This window comes from Osmia bicornis, chromosome 11 (assembly GCF_907164935.1).
Source record: "Osmia bicornis bicornis chromosome 11, iOsmBic2.1, whole genome shotgun sequence".
NCBI classification, from domain to species: domain Eukaryota; kingdom Metazoa; phylum Arthropoda; class Insecta; order Hymenoptera; family Megachilidae; genus Osmia; species Osmia bicornis.
The window spans coordinates 9731561-9754056 of NC_060226.1; the positions used below are offsets into that span (position 1 = coordinate 9731561).

The window sequence follows — 22496 nt, forward strand, 5'->3', positions numbered from 1 at the left end:
ACAACTGTGTAAATAACGATACGATAATAAGTAGCAAAGTAATACTTTATTCTAAAAAATTTTGTCTCGAAGAACTGGTTTTGAAACGTGTTATTATTTCTTATTTATTTTACCATATATGTATGTAGAATCACTCTCCATCCTTCTAGAATTCCCTAACATATTCGGGCTTGGGGTAAGAGATACAGTTTCGACCGTGATTAGGAAAAGTGGTAAATTAAACCATTTGGATGAAGCGCTCTTTTGATGATTGCTAGATTTACCATACCCAAGGGGACCCCAGAACGTGTAAAATCAATCGTGACCAAGTAGCTCTCTGCTGGCAGTTAAACGATCCCCACTATCAAATCGTCTGTCTCCCCCCATCAATCAGTTCGTACCTCTACAAATCAACTAGCAAATTGCTATTCTATGTATACGTGTACAGTTGCGTGTGTAACTTATTGTTAACTTAAGAATCCTTTACTTAAAGAATCAAAATTCACGCTCAATCTAGTGCTCCCTAGATTTTCCCGCCTTTGGCCTCCGAGGAGGTCAACCAATGGGACGCTCTACCCCCTCCACTTTCCCTTAGCCAAGAAAATACGTGTAACGACCTTGGTCAACACTTTTGTACGCCGCTGTATGTATCTGCCACCTGCACTGCCCGTAGCTATGAACGAGTCTTTATTTTCTCTGCTACGAAGCTACGAAGCTACGAAGCTACGAAGCTACGAAGCACACTATACACACACCATATCCTCTCTAGAGCGTTGTAACCTGACTCAGAAGCACGTGACGATGTTTTAGGAGAGATGGGAATTAATGCGCAGACGCATCAGCACACCGCGCAAAGGCAAATTCTCGACTGTCAAGTTTTAGCTCGGGTGAGCGTTACCCGCAAAGAGCGAAAGACACGTACGGTGACGTTTGCAACGTTCGAACGTTTATAAAGCTTTCTGTTCGATTCGCAACGAACGAAGAATTCATCAAAAGCACGTAGGTGTTACTTTCTCACGTACAATCGTAACCTGAATTCTCAAACGAAAATGTACCTTTCGAGCGCGTAACCTGAAACACATTTCGCTCGTACGGTTTCGTTCACACGTGGTGAAACTTTGTTGCTTTTCCATTTTTTTTTCGCCCGTTAAATTAAAAAATTCTATCCGGATAAATTCGGTTAGGATAGACTCGTAAATTGTTCGTGGGTGTGTCTACGAAACGAAGGAGAGTAAAGAAAAAAAAAAAAAAAAAAAAAGGAACACGTTCGTGTTGCTCCTAGTAAAAAACGACAAGCCGGAAGACGCGCTTGCTGGACACGATGGCTTCAGGAATTGCGACCAACGCGTTGCAACGTGCTGCTGCTGCCTTAGTGGTGTGATACCTATTGCAAGGTATTTATTCTTGCAATTAATAATTTTATACAATCTATTAACTTCAAGATGGAATGCATTATTTTATACTACATATTAGAGAAATTAAAAAATTTTAAATTAAAAATTTAACACGCTACGTTTCAAAAAAGAAAACTTGTATATTAATAAATTTAATAATATCAGAAGGTTAATTGTGTCAAGTTTTTATGTAAAAATTTCAATTGAAATTCAAATTGCGTTCTTTTGTTTTTTATGAACCGCGGTAATCTAGATGAGTTGCGTGCGCGCAACATTTTCCTATACTTCTTCAAGTTACAAGTTTCTTTAACTATTACACTTTGAGTATATTTATAATAGTATTATTATATTTATTTAAAAAAATATATCTCCTGGAAATGAATCAGATAAATCAAAATTCTGTACGAACCCTATAAAAAGTTATGAGTGAAGAAAACAAAGAACAATTTCTTTAAATAAAATTACTTATTCCATGTTTATGTCTAATTGAAAAATTACTATCTTTGTCACTATACGACTAGGTGATTTTCATTCCACGTGATTCGCTATACTATACGCAAAACACGAAACGAGACGTATCAGTTCATCGATCGCTTCCCAACGTTTGTTAAAATCGTTCAGAGAAAGCATCATCCGCCTTTATGTAGGATTATAGGCCTTCTAATAGACTTTCGCACACACTTATGCGAACAACCATACGTATATGCATAAGTGAAACGAACATAAGCGGTATAAATTAAGAAAAAACAATTTCACGTAACGTGAGAAAAACTCAATTGTTTTTTTAAATGTAATTAGGCCGATAAACAAAAGGATATTAATGCGCCTAAGCCTCGCGAGTCGCCGACTCTCCGGGCGGATCTTCGGTACACTAGCCACTCGATAATTTCCTATAATCTTTGGTTACTGTTATGTTAGAAAGTAGTAATGTTTATCCATTTCATTTTCGAGTAGTAAATAATGTGTTTAGTCGCTGACTATGAGTCAAAAGGCAAAGACCCGTCTGTCGCTGACTCTCCGGACAGATCTTTGGCATCTGTAATGTAGCTTCATTTTTAAGCCTATGTTTGGCCAGAGTCCAAAGTCAAATTAACAAAACGTTATGAATAAAAGACACTAACCGAACTTGACATTTACCACCAACATTCATAAAGATACCTGATAATTATTGTTCAAATATACCTACTCATTATACACATCGTTGAATTCATTTTGAAATACATTACAAAATACTACTAATTGATATTGTTATCTCTGTAAATATGAAGAAAATTCAGAGATTCTATTAAGTTTCTCTCATCGATTCAAACGACTTTCATATTGTTTGTTGTGGACAAGAAATTTGTAGTAGCAAACTATTGACGAAACGTGAAATTAAATTTTAATTTTTCATTCACGCAAAATTGATTACGAAGCAAGACCAATTTTAAAATGGAAGTAACGTCTAATGATCCATAACCAGAGATAAAAACCATTTAAAAAAAAAAAAAAAATAAATAAATAAATAAAAAAAAAAGCAACAGAAGCTGACTACAGAGAAGTAACAGTAAGACCAAGACCTTGTTCGCTTAATTGCGCTCGTCAATTTTCAAAAATTGGTAACCTAACTAACTATTCCTCAAATGATGTGGTTTATGCAACTAAAATATTTTTCAACCATCGTAAAACGAGATGCAAATGCATTGAAATCTCTCCAACGACCGGAATCCGTTTTGAGAATCCAATTTCGAAAATTACGATAATTCTCTGAAAAGCCGTTATCGCAAATTGCCCTCCATTCACTATGATCGTTGTACCAAGATGTATTAAAGAAACTAATGAGCTACTCATAACTCGTAACTGATTCGCTTCTAAACTATTTAACCTGTTCACTATACATATTTGTCCACTATATCGGGCAACAACTCGATTAGTTTATACCTAAACTTTCTATTAGTTTTTATTTAATTTATTATATTGCAAAAGCATAATAAACTGTGAACGAGTTAAAGTGGCTGAGATTTCTATCCTATATACACTATTGTTTCCACAGCTTCCTATGACGAGTCTTGATTCGTTAATTGCAGCAATTATCTAAATACCTCTGATAACAGGTAATGGGAATTTGATTTCTTAACACTTTGACGGATGCATATTTTATAGAATCAATGGTTCTCGTAATTCCACCTGCGTCAGAAAATGACTACTTTTCAAACAGTAAGTAGTACATACTGCAGTAAATAGAATAAAGCATGTAAAAAATAGCGGTGAGAAAAAAAATAAACATCGCAATCATGCATATGTGATACTGGCTGTCAGTTTTAACACTAGACCAACCAGCATCGGATGTCTGCATATATTTACATTGCAAATTAATTGGAAAAACAAATAAAATCAGAGATAAGATGTAAATTAGTATAAAATTAACGTAAATTTTGGCAGAAACACTTGAATAATTTTTGTCATTTAATGTCATAGAATAAAATTTCAGATTTGTTAAAGTTGCACCCTCCACTTCCCTATAAAAGCCTAATTTTGCTTATGTGTACATGATTTTGCAAATACTATCTAACATTCATAATACACGTGTAGGTGATTAAGAAGATTCCATCTCCAGCGTAATGCATAATAATGTCTACGTCAATTAGACCGACTTACTCATAGCTGAATTGATTAGGAAACAATTCGACTGTTTGGAAAGTTTGCTCGGACTTTAAGTAATAACAGATGAATTATTTAACACTTTCACGAATTATAACGTCCGGTACGTGTTTATTACATCAACGTATGTAGGCATACGTGTGTGTATGAGTGTGGAAGAAACGTGTGCCAATGAACCATGAAATGTATCCAAGGTTCGTGGCACGATTGAAATTCCGTAAAAGAAAAATATTTTAGCTTCTGCCGAATAAAGAAAAAAAAAAGGAAGAGAAAAGAAAAAAAAAAACATATTTTTAATAAATCCTTTATAAAACGAATATAAGTTTAAATTTTTTGGATTTATAGTCTGATATTTTAATTCTTAAGGGAATAAGAAAAATTCAACTCGTTCAGGAGAAAGTATTTCGAGATAAAACTGTTTGTACGATTAACCACGTTATATCTTCTTTGATGGAGAAGAAAATTTTTGATTAAACCATTCGACACGTTTCATTGTGCTCAGTCAGTGATTGTTACGTTTTATTCGACGTGTGGAGGATGAAATATGTTTCGTTTCTGAGACCTATTACAATTATGACTATGCATAATACTGAATGCGATCGATCGGACGTAAGTCTTCAATCACGAGAAGCAGGTGTAGTAACACTAACGGTATTTAATTGCGAGATTGACACAATTCTTTAGGCACTAAATTCTTTTAAATGAATGGAATGACTTCTTGTATTAATTGCTTTTCGTTTCAAAAATATTCCTGGGTCAGGTCAACCTGTGCGATTGACCTACTGATCGTCAGATTTTCAACCACTAAATATGTTAAAACAAAAATTGAGGTCATCTTTACCAACTGACTGACGATGAGATAAATTCAATGCCAATTTTTTCTTAACATCTCGTTCTGCATTATTATATTGATAACTGGCCTTTGCAAATTCTTTAGACATTGCAACACGTGAAATATTTAACACGTGACTTAAGAAGAAAGAAAGCTTATCACAAGCACATTCATGGTCAACAAAATTTCGAATTGACATTAATGTTTCTGATTACTTTAAAGCATACTTTGTGTATTGCAGTTTATGTAATATCACTACACAAGGTATCCCCTGTAACTGGGGTACTTCAATATATTTATTAACAACAAATAAACAAAAACTCTGCACCTGTAGAAAGTAATAAATTAATAACAATGTGTTTGCTTTATGCGCGAAGAATGAAATGTTTGTATAATTGTTGCCGTGATAGCCGAGCTTGTAGCAGTTTTAATAAATCACGTTGCGAAATGCTGACGAGCCAGCGAATTTTTATGCCACGCGTTATTTTTTTCACTCTTGAGAAATCGTGGTTTGAAATCCTAGATCTGACATAAATATAAACAATTTCCCATCATAAATATTCTAGCATAGTTCTAACAACTAATGTTATTAGAGAAGTCTAGGTATTTTGAAAGTAAATCAAGGAAAGTTTGAAAAAATGTTAATTTTTACAACTAATAAGAAGTAGTGTAGCTTGAAAAGACGTCGATAAAGAAAAACGAATAGAAAAAGAATCTAACGGTATAGCAAGTAAGGTAATGAATTACAATAATTCTCTGTTTTTGCATTTCAGGGTCGCATACGGACTGAACAATGGTGTCTGCTTGAGCGTTACTGCTGTGGTTTACATTTCCCTATACATCAATTTCCCTTGGTATTTGACGAAAATGTCTAAATACAATATTCAAGAATACGATCTGGAAACGGGTAAAGAGGTACGGTTAACCGGCTACAATAATGCCAGTTTCGAGGATCCTCTCCAAAGCAATAACAACGATCTCGAAGAAACTCCTGACTTGGAGAACAGACTACATATTTGCAATAAATACAACAAACCCGTGAGCAATGACGGTAAGTTTATACATATACTTTAAACTTGTAATGCATTTTTAATAAACTATGCAGCATTTTTTTCCTACTACAATGAGGATTAGCCATCAAGAGTTTGAGTAGAAATTTCGGGTCTAATTAATTAAAATTAAAGCCTGTCATCACTAATTAAGCAGGTAAACCGCAATAAAATCAAGTTTAACGAGGAAATAATGCGGGGAAGTACCTACTGCATATTATGTATAATAGAGAAGAATTCCGAGGATCCGAGGATCCGAGGATCCAAGGAAAAAGCACTGCGTTCACTTTCAGAATCGAACAGGTGCATTCGATTCGTTCTAATAAACGAACAAAACGATTAATAAGGAAAAATGATTTCAAGGTGCATGTTCTTACCATCTTCTGACTCACTTTCTTGTGTACTTAGGAAAGTACAATGACGTGTTCAGAAATGATTTTTCATTTTTTTCATTTTTTTCATTTCTTTCATTACGTGCATCAAGATTCATAGTTTCAATGTCCGATACCTAAATCGAAATTCCTTTCAATCATTTCAATCTATCTAAACTGAAATGCCATTAATTCCATCAAAAATTTCCTATCAATTTTAAAAGAGCTTAAATAAAAGGAAGCTTTGTTTCCATGTATGTAAATCTCATTAGACAGATCAATCAAGCGTTGATACGCTATGTCATTTTCACATCATTATTTACCGATGATTCATGATTGCCTATGAAAGAGAGGCGAGATAATTGATGAACTTGTCATACCTGATACACGTTTAACAACCGTTTTGTATAAACAGCGATTTATAAATTGATGGAAAGCCACGACAGATGTACACAATTAGCTGAAAATACAAAAGAACGATTCTCTTATTAGAGGCTGGTTATAAATTGATTATTAGTATTTATCTCTTCTCTTGTAATGTTTTCAGGAACTTGTATTTTATTATAGCCGAGATATTCTATTTTATTTTGTATTTCAATAACTATCAAAGGGTTGTATATGTACATACATACATACCGGAAGTCTGTTTCTTCGTAAATTGAAAGTAAATGAATCAACTTGGACTTTTTTTCTAACGATAAGACGAGAAATATGAATTAAATGTAATAATGCGAATAAGTTTTCGATGGGGACATTTTTTCCATACAACCATCAAGTATTAACATGTAAAACCAGTTAAACCTGTCTAGCTTTACTTTTAACTGCAATAATAATTATCACTAGTTATCTGGTAGCTTTAGCAACAGGCATACTTGCATGTATTATGGTAATACATCGATATCACGGGGTTGTATTTTTTTTTTTTTTTATTATTTTTCTCCATATTTCAATACATACATACTTTCTAAAGTCGTTGTTTGAAAAGGTCGTCACATGATTCGAAGAATCCTCCATCTAAAATTCCATACACGTGTTAACTATTCTGAGGCATTTAATATTAATGAAATTTTCATATTTCCAATATTTTATCGTCACTAACTCTTGTCATTTTTCTGCCACGATTTTCGATACTTTTGACTCTCTGATCAGTGATAGCCAACCATTTTGTATTATTAATAATTTTCAATTAATAATTTTTATAGTCATTTTCGAGAGACTTAAAGTTTTTAATTATCTATGCCATAAGTGCTATTTTATGGTACCCTTATGTCATCAAATTGCATCAGACTTTTTATGTTTCCTAATCGCCCATTGTCTGCTGTAATCGGTCGTTTTATATTAAGAATATTAATGAAGGGTTTATGTAATTATTTTGTCTAAACCTTAACGATCGCATTGATCAGAGTAAGATCAGAGTCGTAATGGCACGTTATTATTCGTAATAAGAAATGAAAAATGAAAGTTTTGATTTGTTTCAACTTGTGTTTCAGCTACACAAAATCCCGAAAAGAATCTATTATGCTCCTTAGGAAGGAAATGGTTATACCAACGAATCAAAAGGAGCTGCAAGAAAAAGTTACTCTATAAAAGGATACCCATCACAGCATGGATACAGAAATATGACAAAGACTATATAGCCAGTGATCTTGTTGCTGGTATTACTGTAGGGCTCACTATTATACCACAAGCAATAGCTTATGCGAATGTTGCAGGACTTCCTCTGCAGGTAAGAAAACTAATTAGTAAATTGTAAATTAAAACACTCATCCTCTTTTTACTTTGCAGTATGGCTTGTATTCTTCCTTCATGGCCTGTTTTGTATACACCATCCTAGGATCCTGCAAAGATGTGCCAGTTGGTCCAACAGCTATTATCGCGATATTAACTAGGGAAACTTTACAAAAATCTGATTTGGGACCTGATTTTGCAGTACTTTTAACGTTCATCTCTGGCTGTGTTTGTTTACTGATGGGCATCTTACAATTAGGTATGATTCGTACAGGTTATAAGGTTACAATTGACCCGCCAACGCAACGATTCCGTCATTCGGGGGGAATGCAAATTATTGCATTTCTGAGTCATGGCTAATTTTACCGTATTCAAAACATGAATTTAACTTATTTAATTATGTGTATTATGCCTTCTGTAAATGCCTTTTTTATTTTTTATTATTAGGTTTTTTATTGGATTTCATATCAGGACCGGTTTCGGTCGGTTTTACATCAGCCGCAGCAATTATCATTGCCACTAGCCAAGTGAAGGATATCCTAGGCATTCATATTGGCGGTAGTAAATTCGTCGAAGTATGGCAGAACATATTTGAAAAAATTGGCGAGACGAAACCTTGGGACACTGCGTTAGGCGTCACATGTATAATCGTTCTTCTTCTTCTTAGAGTTAGTATCTTGTCTCCTGTAAACTTGTATACATATAAAACTATCAAAATTGAATCAATTGAAATACATATGTATAATGATTTTCACTTACAGAAAGTCAAAGATCTAGCTGTAATGCAACAGGCAGCAAAAGTGCCATCAAAAGCACGAGCGATCATGCAAAAATCCCTCTGGTTGCTTTCTACAGCGCGAAACATTCTCGTAGTCCTCGTTTGCGCCGTTATGTGTTGGCTTTTAGAAAGTCACTTAGGTTTCTCGCCAGTTAGTTTGACGGGTCATGTCAAACAAGGACTTCCGGAATTTCGCCCGCCACCGTTTCAAACGTACCATAACAATGAAACTTACAATTTCATTGATATGGTCTCTGCTTTGGGTTCTGGTTGCCTGGTCATTCCTTTGCTGAGCCTTCTGGAAACCATCTCCATCTCCAAAGTTTTTAGTAAGTTTCTTATTGTATTACTTCGCCTTGCAGTATTCTGAAAATTTACTAACGATAAATGCCATTTGTTTTCAGATGAAGGTAAACCAATTGACGCGACCCAAGAAATGTTGGCTTTAGGTGTATGCAACGTTGTGTCAGCCTTCGTTTCTTCCATGCCCGTCAGCGGAGGACTTAGCCGTGGAGCTGTGAACCATTCCTCTGGGGTGAAAACAACCCTGGGTGGTGTTTATACTGGTCTGCTGGTGCTCGTATCACTTCAATTCCTTACCCCGTATCTATACTTTATTCCTAATGCCGCTCTCGCGGCAATCATAATCGCTGCAGTCATTTTCATGGTAGAATTACACGTGATCAAGCCCATATGGAGAACAAAAAGTACGTTGTATAATACAATTATCCACTTACAGTGGTATATGTATACCTACATGTAATTTATAACTGACGTATATCTTTTCTTTTTTCCAGAGATTGATCTGATACCAGCAATAGCAACATTTTTATGCTGTCTGTTTATAAGACTTGAGTTAGGTATAGTGATTGGTATCGGTATAAATGTCATATTCCTACTTTATGCTTCTGCAAGACCGTCCTTACGAGTTCATAAAGATACGGTAAGAATTTCCATTTATTACCATACTTATTAATTTATCTTCTTCTATGCTAAAGTGAAAATATACATTTATTTATTCTGGAGTAGTAAAGTCTTTTATTTTTTTTTTTTTTTATTTTTTTTTATTTTTTTTATTTTTTTTATTACAGAGTATCAACGGCTGTGAATATCTTGTCATAACACCTGATAGAAGTCTCGTTTTTCCAAGTGTTGAATACGTACGGGCTGTAATTAGTAAGCATGGTACGAAGGAAGGAACCGGCGTGCCTGTTGTTATAGATTCTACACATATTCAAGCAGCAGATTTTACGGCCGCGAAGGTATGTTATAAATCGACTCAAGTGAGATTCGAAAATTCAAGCTATGAATTAATCGTGAAATTAATACGATTCTTTTAGGGTATCAAGAATTTAACAGAGGACTTTTCTAAACGTGGACAACCTCTGATCTTTCATAATTTAAAACCAAGCATTATTGAAATTTTTAAAGCTGTAAAACCTTCCGGTTTAAGGTGTAGTTCTACTGAACTTGAACTCAATGATTGCCTCAAAGGTATTTTTCATAATTTTCTAAAATAAAATCTTGAGAATAGATCTTGGGATATACATACATAGATAATAACATTAAAAACTGTTATTTGCAGAATTTTCAAATGTTTCGGCAGCTACCATGAATAGGTACTGACCAGTACTTATTGTTAGATCTTTTTTCATTCCCGTCCCGGAACTCCTTTAATTTATCATGTATCAGTATTACGTTAATATAAAGACACCCGACAATACAAACAATAAAGAAAAGCAATGTATTTTAATAGTAATAATTAACCTAATTTTTAACGTAACAAATAATTTTGTAAATAAATGCAGAATTTAAATGATGATTTAAATGATGTTGTTAAAAAATTAAGCTACATATACATAGAAAATCAAGCTATAAGCTATACTATAAGATTACGATCATGCGAAAGGATTCATTTAATGTAAATAAAATAAGATATAAGATGTATGTATATACGAATGAATGTATGTATGTACATACACAACACGTATATTTCTTATATACGTGTGTATCACGATAAATGCCTATTCAGTAAATTTTTCAGACATAAAAATAAATTCAATTTATATCTAACACTCTTGTACCCATTGCAGGACTTGCTATATAAAATGCAGGATTTCCTGAATATCTGTAACAAAGTACGGTACTTGTAAAATTTAGTATGAAAGAACAAATTTAGTATGAAAACTGAAAAGATAGCAAAATCTCACTTAGCCTTAATATGTTTAATCGTTTCGTCGATAACATCTTTTTTTAATAAGGTCACTGTGCAACCTCCGAAACCGGCACCAGTTAAACGACTTCCCAAAACACCATTTACTTCTCTGGCTGCTGATACCAACGTATCTAATTCAACAGAAGAAACTTCATAATCGTTTTTCAATGAATCGTGACTTTCATTCATTAATTGTCCAAATCGTTTCATATCTCCCTTCACAAGAGCAGCTGTACCATCAACTGTTCTTTGAATTTCTGTGATTACGTGACGAGCCCTTTTTAACAATATGTCGGGTACATTAAGCGATTGTAAATCTGAAAGTAAAATATAAATATGTAATTAAAAATAAAAAAATAATGTTACTTTTTTCTTAATGTCTTCATTTCTGTATTCATTTTTCTTACACTCGAGGTCTTTTCGAGATGCGTCGCGTAAACTGCTTTTATTTAATATTTCTGCTACTTTGTAACAATTATCCCTACGTTCACAATATGCACTTGAGCTTAATTTATGAGGAACATTCGAATTAGTAATGAGAAAAGCATAGTCATTTATTTGTGATATAGGTATTTGCTTAGTACTAAGGTCTCTGCAGTCAAGAAGAAGAGCATAGCCTTCTTTTCCCATTACTGAAATAAACTGGTCCATGATACCGCATGGAACTCCAGCAAAATCGTGTTCTGCCCGTTGACATGCTAATGCCTAAAACGTATTAGTAAATAAATAAGTTCATATTTTCTGATACAAGCGAAATAAAGATGAAAAATTGTATAATTATACTTTAGCTTCCAGTGTTTTTGATTGTACATTAGTTAATGCTTCTAAAAATGTGTAAGTAGCAACTTCCAAAGCAGCTGAACTGCTAAGCCCAGCACCAACTGGTACAGATGATAGAACCACTGCATTAAAGGATGGTACATCACCTAAAATTAATATTATTATATGTTACCAATAATACAGCTTTAATAAAACAGCTTTGAATAAAAAAATTAATTAAATTAATCTTACACACAAAATGTGCTATACATCCCTTTATGTAATTAGCCCATTGTGGTTTGCCTGGTTTAATGGTATTGTGAGTACCAATTTCAAATTCAACTGCATTTTCCGATTTTACTGTCTCATTAAAAGAAATAATTTTAGTCTTTGTTCCATTACTAAGTTTTCCAGCTATGACTGTGACCATGGGCAAGGCCTAAAAATTATAGATTATAAATAAAAATTCTTATCTATCTACTAAAAACAGTACTGTATATCTAATATCTGTACAAGGTACATATCAAACAGATATGATGACACTTAACAAGATAAATATGATTGACATCTTTGGTCTGAATTAAAAGAAATTTATCATTTAAAAAATAAAACACATTTAAACTCTGTTTTAAACTTGGGTAAATCTACCCATACCGGAAGGGCGGTACTCTCGTACCATCAAAAAAGCGCCACGTCAAAATGATTTAATTGACCCTTACTTAACGTTAATCTCGAAGAATAAGAACAGGTTTACTTATTTTATTCAAAATAAATTAACTACAACACTCATTTAAACATTAAGAATTTTACCATCGGTAACACAAATCCTTGGTTGTAATCGGTGTGTTCTCCAATCAAATTCACCCGACCTGGCCCGCAAACACAAATATTTGCATGTTCTCCAAATTTTTCTACGAATGCCTCCAAAGCCTTCGATTTCATTTCATTTACACCAAGCACCTCTGTTAACATGTTTTACCGACTAAATCGCTTACGTTTCTTCAATTTCCAAGTAATCTGGAGCGAACTGAAGATAAGAATATCCAATGCGTTGGACAACTACTAGAGTTGATATGCGAATTTACCACCTCTCTATCACTCTTGTCAAGTGGTACTATGGTACTGTATGGTACTAACAAGCTGAACAGAAATGATTTAAGCGCCACCTCAGTTATTGCATCCAACTAACGGCATCTTATACATACTACGTTACCTTTCGCAAATACCTAAATGCCACATGTACTTATGTTACGATACCTATATGTCCAAGTACATAGATAATTAAACAATTATACTATGACCATGCATTCATTATTATTCATTTTTTTCCGTAAAATTGTATTTACATACAATGAGGTATACTTGAGAATCTTAAAGATATAGTTCCTGAAAAAAAAATATAACAGCTTAGCGATTAAATAGAAAAAAAAGCATACTCGCAGCCAATTCGCTCGTATTATTTGCTGCATAATTAATAAATGTACCATAGAAATAATGATACAGTTATTAATTAGTCATCAAATAATAACGATTGCCCAGGTCTCACCAACGGGGAGGTTGCTGCGGATGGAGACCCGCCCTACCTCGTCCCATCCACCCTCCATTTATGCAAATTTTTACTTTTATTCAATAGCATCATCCTCTTGATGTACATTTGCAAAACGTTTCGACTGTTGTGCAAACGAACAACAAAAGGAGCATTATTTTTATTCACGACCTACCTATCTATACATATATCTAAATACCTATATTTTTGCTTTTTATTCATAACACAACATTTTTTAATTTTGATTTTGATTACAGATCTGTAATTAATAAATATGCAATTGCATATTTGTCCTACATACTTATACTACTAAGAATATCTATCAATATACCAGCGCTCGTAATTATATTAAAAATTCGCTTAAATCTAACGCTTCCTAATTAAACACCGCAGTGTTTGACGATCATATCTTAATGACTATACGAGTATATACATAAATAAGTCCAATGAATTTGTTGATTTTGTTGTCCTCACCGGAATACTTCCTAAAATAAAACTGAAAAGGATTAAACATAATTTAAGAAAATAATAAGGCTCGTGTAGCCTTAATCATAAATTTACAACCTGCCTGAAAGAAACAGAAAAGGATTAAATACAATTTTCGAAAATAGTACGGTTCAAATATTACCACTTGTAAGCATCGTTACTCCATTTCAATCATTTTCACCTTGTTTTATTTAATTCGATACATTGAATTCCATTTATGGACGCTAGATTTTATATTACATTTCTTCCAGTCGATTATCCGATATTATTATTTCATACTTCCTATAAAGATATTTCTCTGTAACAGAAACTGATTAATTGAATCCAGATAAAGAAGACAAAGAAAAATTAATAGCTGGAAAGAAGATACATTAGTAACAATAAAATTTTATAAAACTCAGAGTGGTTGTTAATAATTCAAAATCAATTTGATACGAAATATGAATTTAAAGCAAACCTCAGTACCAAAATAAAGAGATAAAAATTCAGAAAAATATATAGGTATTTCAGTTAAGTGATTTCAGTTAAGAACATTAATTATTTCATTTTATTATATTTAATATTCGTTCATTTCGCGACAAATAGCACACAATATTTTAATTGAAACAACTGCCTTTTACTGCAATACCTACATATTATATAGTTGTACATACGACCACGACTCTACTCGACATTATTGCATTATAATATTCAATACACCTTTCAATGCAAATTTATTGTAAATGGAAAAACTGAAAAAAAAATCACGAGCAGACTTTACTTTTCAGGAAAAGAATTTGAAATTTTATAAAAGTAATTTAATCTTAGCTTCTCCGTAAGCTTGAAACAAAACATCGCGATCAAAAATTAAAACTAAACAACTCGAACAACAATTATCCGCTACTTTTGTTTAAATAAAGTAGAATTAAAATTTAATAAGCTATCTCGAATGAACAAATATTCCTTGAAATAATTTATCACTAATCATCAGAAAATAAAATGAACTTTGATTCTAAATAAAACTTTGAATAAAGTTCTATTTAAAACTTTATCGTATTTAATAATATTCTGAAAACATTAAATTCATATATTATTATTTAACAGTATTTCCAACAATCGAATACTCGAAATTTTCAAAATTTTCAAAATTTTCAAAATTTTCAAAATTAAAAAAAGGGAAGAAAAAAGAATGGGGCGTGGCAGTGGGAGGGAGGGTACAGGGGAACCTGAAAAGAAAAGTTTTATTGCCCATAAGAGCAATCCCTAAGCAAACCCTATAAAACAAAGCGAAATCACACGCAACACTAATTTCAAAATTGCAAACATTATCTGAACTATGACAAAACACCGGCTGGCAACGAAGGGTCTCACGCCCCCTAGTCTTACGCCAGACGCTACATACCACCCACCCCGCCTGGACGTCGTAACGCCAGGACAGAGTGCACCCCTTCGCTAAGAGCGCTACCCGCCCGTCCAACACGTTGCATCCAACGGTGTCAGATTGACGGACGCTCATAGTATAGACAAAAGGACTGCAGTTTAGAATATGGTAACATATTTTCATATGTTCCGTATTCTAAAACTGCGCCTGCAAAAGCCTAGTAATGCATGGGTATATCTCCCAGAGATGGTGTTCACGGTCTCAGGCCGCGGAATCCTTAAAAGGACTCCCACCGAATGTGAGTCATAGTTACTTCCACTAATTTAATAACAATCGCGTATTTCATTAATTCGCAACACTAATTTCATTAATTATATAATATGTAGAAAAGCGTACGCGTGAAGGCTGCTCCATTATGCGCAACACTAAGCTGAAAAAAAGAAAAAAAAGAAAAAAAGAAAAAACGCGAACTGTAACGCAACGCTACTCACATCTACCGAATTTTGTAAGACGCAACACTAATCTAAAAAATGGGTACAGCCAATCCAAGGCTGTACCACGGCAGCTGGTCCATAGCTCCCTTATGGACCATGGCAACTCCACTAGATCGTTTTTGGGCATTTCTAATGCAAAACGCGAATATTCATTATCGCAACACTAATTACCAAGTAACTCTATAAACTAATGCAAAGCAATCGCGTATTTGTAAGTCGCAACACTGGGAAACAATCGCGCAATCGTGAATTTTTTACTCGCAACACTAATTTCATTAATTATATAATATGTACAAAAGCGTACGCGTGAAGACTGCTCCATTATGCGCAACGCTAAGCTGAAAAAAAGAAAAAAAGAGAAAACGCGAACTGTAACGCAACACTACTGAAATCTACCGAATTTTCTAAGACGCAACACTAATCTAAAAAACGGGTACATATAGCCAATCCAAGGCTGTATCACGGCAGCTGGTCCATAGCTGCCTTATGGACCATGGCAACTCCACTGGATCGTTTTTGGGCATTTCATCATACATATATCGCAACTCTAATGCAAAACGCGAATATTCATTACCGCAACACTAATTAACAGGGAACTCTACAAACTAATGCAAAGCAATCGCGTATTTATAAGTCACAACACTGGGAAACAATCGCGCTAATGTCATTCGCAACGCTATCTTTAACTGCAATTAAAGGCATGCAATTAAAATGCAAAAAAAGGGGATTCTCAAACCGTGAATCTTTTACTCGCAACACTAAAGCAATCAACATTAAAAAGCAAAACTCTGAAAAATCTACATTGAAAAGTTAAATTCTATTTTAAAGCAATGCAAGATTAAAGAAATGCGATATTTAAAGATCGCAACACTAAATTGAAAACGCGATTTGCCCAAAATCATGGGGGTCACGGGCCCCCTCTTGTCCTGAAATTACAAAACTACAACTACAGGCAAGCACAGTGACAAAGTAGTAACGATAATGATTTCCCATCCTTTTTTGCAAAAGGATGCAAAATCATTAGTAGTTCCCCTCTTGAAAGACAGTTTGTCGGGGCGCTTCGGCATATAGCCTTTTCTTTCTTCGGGCGGTCCACCCACCTGAAACTTATATCTAAAGCTCGAGACTTGCAAATTCGCAAAACAAGAAAAGAAAAACAACAATCAACAAAAAAGAAAAATCGCGAAACTCTAATTGACACGTGGACGAAAAAGGACTTTATACGTATAAATCGTTGTTCGTGCACACGTGCCGTGCTCGAGCAGAACTTGTGCGTTTCGTGCTATCGCGATCGCGTATGACGACCTATGAAGTCGCCAAAAATTTGAAAAATTGTACAGATAGATAGAAGGCGAACGGCATACTCCGTTCGTATCGATCGTATCGTCAATTCTTCAAATATATTCCAGGTACAGGTTGATCACGCGAAATAGTGCCTACCCGACCAAGAGACTGTGACAACCTGTCCCGGCCCTACCTACTTACAATCTATCACACACACCAGAAGGTATACTACCTACCTACCTAACGCTATATTTAAAAAAGGCAAAATCACATTCTCAGAAAAATTCATTCCACGACCCCCATACACTCCACCCGGGCGCAAGAGCCTAAACTAGGGAGAACGTCCCGGGACGCCTCCGTCACCCGAGTTTCATCTCACATCACACTCTACGGTACGTACCATTTTTCACTGAAATCGTCTGGCAAGGCTAGCAATCATTGCGTATAATGATAATTACAAAATTTAATTAACTACTTTGATATACATAGAATATTTCATAATAATGGTAATAATCATGGTTATTAATAATGGCAATATAGTAATAGTAATGGTAATAAATACTATTTGGTTTGTACGTTCATTGTACCAACATCTTGTTAAATAAAATATTATTTCAAATTAAAAGTTAAATGAAAAAATTATTAAACCGACGCAATCCCACAGCCTAAAAACACACACACCATATGTGGAAATTACGTCGTGCACGATATACTAACACAATGCCAACCGCATATTAATTATTATTCTTATGAACTAGGTCATCGTGCCCATTGCCTCTACCCATCCAAGTAGCACCTGGGCACGTGAATGGGCTTTGGCAATAAACACGGAAGGGGTTAAACCTGAAAATCCTGATCTAGAAACATGATTAGTACATAAACATCTAACGGGCTAATATTTCACTATTTTAATAAAAGTGACTCGACTTTCTAATAGTATAAAGCTTTAAGAACAAATACTGAAAAGTAAAATAGAGCAACTATGACGTAAACATGGTGCACTGCTAATATCAGCTGGCAACGAAGGGTCTCACGCCCCCTAGTCTTACGCCAGACGCTACATACCACCCACCCCGCCTGGACGTCGTAACGCCAGGACAGAGTGCACCCCTTCGCTAAGAGCGCTACCCGCCCGTCCAACACGTTGCATCCAACGGTGTCAGATTGACGGACGCCCATAGTATAGACAAAAGGACTGCAGTTTAGAATATGGTAACATATTTTTCATATGATCCGTATTCTAAAGTTGCGCCTGCAAAGGCCTAGTAATGCATGGGTATATCTCCCAGAGATGGTGTTCACGGTCTTATGCCGCGGAATCCTTCTAACTAATTTCATTAATTAAATAATACATAGGATTGAGATTAAAAACCAAAAGGATTCCCACCGAATACTAGTCAGTGCATCGTCATATTTACTCTCGCGTCGGAAATTTCTCGCAACACTAATTTAAGAAATGCAAAATTCTAATAAAAAACAATTTAATGTCTCTAATTAAGAATTCTTTGTAGTGAAAAAAGAATTTATTGTGAAAATTAATAAAACATCCTCGGGCGACTCCCTCCTCAGAGTAACTTTTCAAGAATACGCAAAATGTGTTGAAATAGATCACTCTGGCTTGGAAGTCTACCCGTCACGAATTGTCTTCTTGCACATAAGTACATTGTTCATTTTTTCATGAACGTGTAAATAAGTTTAAGTAGTCGGAAAAAATTCTCAAATTATATTTGAATTTATTATGTAGAAAATGTAATTAAATCAATGTATACATATAATACTATCAATATTATACATATTGCTTTGAACCATCGCAATAACTAAGTCAGATAGTATTTGACAACTATTCTATTACAGAGAAACTAAATAAAATTGTTTCGGTATTAAAATATTCTAATTCCACAGTTAAGAACATTTAAAAGCATTCATATATTTCATAAATATCTATTGAAATATGTGGAATTGAAATGATACATATTAAAACGCGGAGTACAAGAAGACCTACCCTGAACTAAATGAAATGAAACAATAAAAATGTTACCACTCATGGGTATAATCATACCCATGGTCACTGTGCTTGCAAATCACGTATACAACTAGTAGCCCGTGTCGATTCGGACCATTCGTCCTACGACATGACTGGGCACCAGAGGAACCATAAAACATGCGACTCACCGTTCGCAGATATACTCTTCTTCCGACAGTCAAGTAAGTAGGAGGATGGACAACACCAGGTAGGAGGCTGCCTTGTAGGAGAAGACGGAAGTCGTGAAGAAATTCATCTGTAACAAAAAAAGAAGAATTACGGTTAATTTTGCAAATTATCAATTTTTATTCTAATTATATATGAAATTATATATGAAATTGAATTTTATAAAATATTAGCAATAGCAATTAAGAAGAACTCTCAATTATCAAGTATTGAAATTGTAAATTATTTTATTTTAATAAAAAGCAATTAACTGACGTACCAAGACGGAAGTCGTGAAGAAAGCCATCATCAGGATATCCAGGAACTCGGCAAAATCAAAAAATTCATCTGTAACAAACAAAAAAGAATTACGGTTAATTTTGAAAATTATCAATTCTTATTGTAATAAAATTATACATACATAAATTTGGATTTTATCAAATATTAACAATGAAAAATAACTCTCAACTATCAAGTGTTGAAATTGTAAATTATTCTACTTGAATTAAAATTAATTAAATAAGGTAATAAGATACTTACACTCTTTCCTTATGGAGCAACGCCCAAGACTCCTCTTCAGTGGTGGATGATTGACTCTAATACCGATATCGAACAATTAAACAAAAAAAATTAAAAATAAAGATAAAGATATTAAGTACTAGTAACGCGACCGTGATAAATTTCCGGCGAACAATTCAAGTGACTCTACTTTCGCGATGAAAAGAGAAAAATCAGAGCCGCGATGCTCTAGAAAATATTTTATAATACGCAGCAAACACTGACTCTACTTTCGCGTGATTCCTAACTGTATGTACAAACGCAACTCTATTCAGGGCCAGTTCACCCTTGAAAAAATCAAAACATTGGAAATATGTTCGTACAAACACTGACTCTACCGACCGCATTGCGCGCGGCCACAACAATTCCTGAAAGAAAAACTTAGTGAGCAGGGATGGGCTGGGTGGAAATATACAACACAACATTCTTCTTATTAAGCATTCGTAACGGAAATACTGTTATTAATGGCTTGTAAATGAAAATATCTATGTTCGTGAAATATATTCGACGAGCACAAATATTGTTAAAGCTGAATATTGATCAGAGATTGAAATGAAATGTTTTAAATAATTGTTGATAATTATTTCAATGAATATTACATCGATAGAAAATCATTTTGTAATAAAAATAATAGACTATTATATTAAAGCAGAGGATTTTTGTTGTTAAGATTGTAAGCATACTACAAATTGTTGGAAATTCTATTACAGCATGATTTATAAATTATCTAATTCTTTTCAATAAGCAAAGTCCAATAATTAACCATGCTTAAACAGCATGTGATTTAAAAACGTGATTCTATTTTAATTTAAACTTGCATCGAAAACTGAATATTATAATATAATTACTACTATTTCACAAAAATAGATTGTTTAAAATAATTAATAATTGCAGAAGAGAAGCAATCATTTACAGTAGAATACGAATTATTTCAATTTTGTTCTAGTTTAAAACAAATGTATTAAAATACTGGACGAAATTATTTAATAAAATGAAAAATTAATTATTCTTTTTCTATGAATTGGTTAAAGAAAAAAAATGTCTCTAATCTTTTCTTTCTTGACTTTGGTAGCAAGTAATTATCAAAAATGCTTACAATTAACAACGACTCAATAAAAAACAAGTAATAATAGATGTTAATAATTGTTTAGAATACAATAAAACAATAAATTCTTACGAAATTCTATACCAAACCCATATCAGGTGTCATGACGTCCTTTCAAAATCTATCAAATATCTGTAATAAAAAAGAAATACGAATTTATGTAAATAAAATTAATCTACAATAATAAAGTTATTATTAATAAACGATCGAACTATAATTGATACAAAATATTTTAATGGATACAATGTGTACCTATTACTTATGCGGAAGGATGCTCTCAACACGTCTTGTCAGTTCGACGCTCGAGAGAGCAATGGCGAGACCTTCCTTCCCTTCGTAGACCGGTCGGCACTTCGGCAACGCTCGGCAATGTTCGGTATATTCTGCTATCGGCCGATACCTAACGAAGTATGTACACGAACAGGTCTAAACAGAAATAAGATTACGATGCTCAAGAAAAAACGTTATTAAATTAAGAACAGCAAATTGTATGAAACAATACGAAAAACATTAAATAATGTTCAAGAAATTACTGATATAAAGGGAAAATAATTCAGATTCTATTCTTCCAACTTCATTGTGAATTCACAGCAAGAGCAACAAATTTCAACTCACGTATTTTTAAAGATAACCTCGACTTAATGTCAAAAAACAAAGAGCTAGACTTCTCATCAGCTATTCTTTCTCTTTTTTGTATTTTCAATACCCGAAAGACAATTTAATTTAATATTTGAAGACAATTTAATTTTACCTGTTGCAGACGCGTGGAAATCAGACGAAGCTTCGAAGAGGAATGCTGCACTGCGCCACAAATCGACGCACTCGCTCACACAATGACGTGTCTGATTGGCCGAAGTAAGAGGACGCCAACATGGCGCGACCAATCACAGCCATTGATAGAAGTTTCAAAGTGCTCCGAAACTTTAATACTAATCGTAAGGGAAAGGTTCGTTAAAAATTATCGACGCCATATTGAAATAAAGTCAAGATTACTTTTCTCAACTTTAAACACCAAAATATAGGAAACAAAGTAGAAAAAATATAAGATATTGACGGGATTTAAGAAATTATTGATATAAAAGCAGAATAAATGAAGGAAATGTTATTTTAATTCGTATTTATATCGCTATAATAGTAAAAAACGTGAAAATCAATTATCACGTTATATAACAATAAATTACGGGAAAAATGTACTAACAACATGAAAAAATGCAATAACATTCGATAAATTATTGATATAAAGGGAAAATAATTCAGATTCTATTCTTCCAACTTCATTGTGAATTCACAGCAAGAACAACAAATTTCAACTCACGTATTTTTAAAGATAACCTCGACTTAATATCAAAAAACAAAGAGCTAGACTTCTCATCGGCTATTCTTTCTCTTTTTTGTATTTTCAATACCCAAAAGACAATTTAATTTAATATTTGAAGATAATTTAATCTTACCTGTTGCAGACACGTGCAAGACGGACGAAACTTCGAAGAGGACTGTTGCACTCCACCACACTCCACGCAACGCACCCTTTAACGATGAATCTGATTGGTCTAAATAGGAGGACGCCATAATGGATGACCAATCACAGGCATTGGTAGAAACTTCGAATTGCTTTGAAACTTTAACATTAAAAGAATGGAAAGATTCGTTGAAAATTATCAACGCCATATTGAAATATGGTCAAAATTACTTTTTTTACTTTAAAGCACCGAAATATAAGAAAAAAGATG

The 22496-nt window shown here is 33.8% G+C and overlaps 2 protein-coding genes and 1 long non-coding RNA gene across 5 annotated transcripts; 1 reads left to right on the forward strand and 2 right to left on the reverse strand.

Annotated features, from left to right (window-relative positions):
- The first annotated feature begins 738 nt into the window (after positions 1-738).
- LOC114870979 (sodium-independent sulfate anion transporter-like) lies at positions 739-10518 on the forward strand. 3 transcript variants are annotated; one of them, XM_029176317.2, is made up of 11 exons: positions 742-1373; positions 5619-5896; positions 7756-7991; positions 8051-8252; positions 8441-8661; positions 8755-9100; positions 9176-9478; positions 9569-9714; positions 9863-10033; positions 10112-10265; positions 10357-10518. In XM_029176317.2, exons 2-11 carry the CDS (start codon positions 5713-5715, stop codon positions 10395-10397), a joined length of 2004 nt encoding a protein of 667 aa, XP_029032150.1. In that variant the 5' UTR covers positions 742-1373; positions 5619-5712; the 3' UTR covers positions 10398-10518. The 3 variants fall into 3 exon arrangements, with proteins under 3 accessions (XP_029032147.1, XP_029032148.1, XP_029032150.1); XM_029176314.2 differs by having other exon boundaries at positions 739-1373; positions 8441-9100; XM_029176315.2 differs by having other exon boundaries at positions 739-978; positions 8441-9100.
- A 184-nt stretch (positions 10519-10702) lies between these two features.
- LOC114870980 (galactokinase-like) lies at positions 10703-12874 on the reverse strand. The gene is made up of 6 exons (XM_029176318.2): positions 12556-12874; positions 11998-12184; positions 11770-11912; positions 11394-11691; positions 10982-11303; positions 10703-10899 (listed from the first exon to the last, which is right to left on the reverse strand). The coding sequence occupies exons 1-6, from the start codon at positions 12715-12717 to the stop codon at positions 10830-10832; spliced, it is 1182 nt and encodes a 393-aa protein (XP_029032151.1). The 5' UTR covers positions 12718-12874; the 3' UTR covers positions 10703-10829.
- A 6000-nt stretch (positions 12875-18874) lies between these two features.
- Positions 18875-20184, reverse strand: LOC114879207. Its single transcript, XR_003789873.2, has 3 exons — positions 19644-20184; positions 19384-19451; positions 18875-19194 (listed from the first exon to the last, which is right to left on the reverse strand). It is a non-coding gene; the product is annotated as an uncharacterized LOC114879207 (long non-coding RNA).
- Positions 20185-22496: the final 2312 nt, after the last annotated feature.

Coding starts and splice junctions, on each gene's coding strand:
- LOC114870979 (XM_029176314.2), top strand. CDS start 5,713: ATGTCTAAATACAATATTCAAGAATACGATCTGGAAACGGGTAAAGAG. Junction 5,897..7,755: donor CAAACCCGTGAGCAATGACG/GTAAGTTTATAC, acceptor CTTGTGTTTCAG/CTACACAAAATCCCGAAAAG. Junction 10,034..10,111: donor CAGATTTTACGGCCGCGAAG/GTATGTTATAAA, acceptor CGATTCTTTTAG/GGTATCAAGAATTTAACAGA.
- LOC114870980 (XM_029176318.2), bottom strand. CDS start 12,717: ATGTTAACAGAGGTGCTTGGTGTAAATGAAATGAAATCGAAGGCTTTG. Junction 11,692..11,769: donor CAAAAACACTGGAAGCTAAA/GTATAATTATAC, acceptor AATACGTTTTAG/GCATTAGCATGTCAACGGGC. Junction 10,900..10,981: donor ATTAAACATATTAAGGCTAA/GTGAGATTTTGC, acceptor ACTTTGTTACAG/ATATTCAGGAAATCCTGCAT.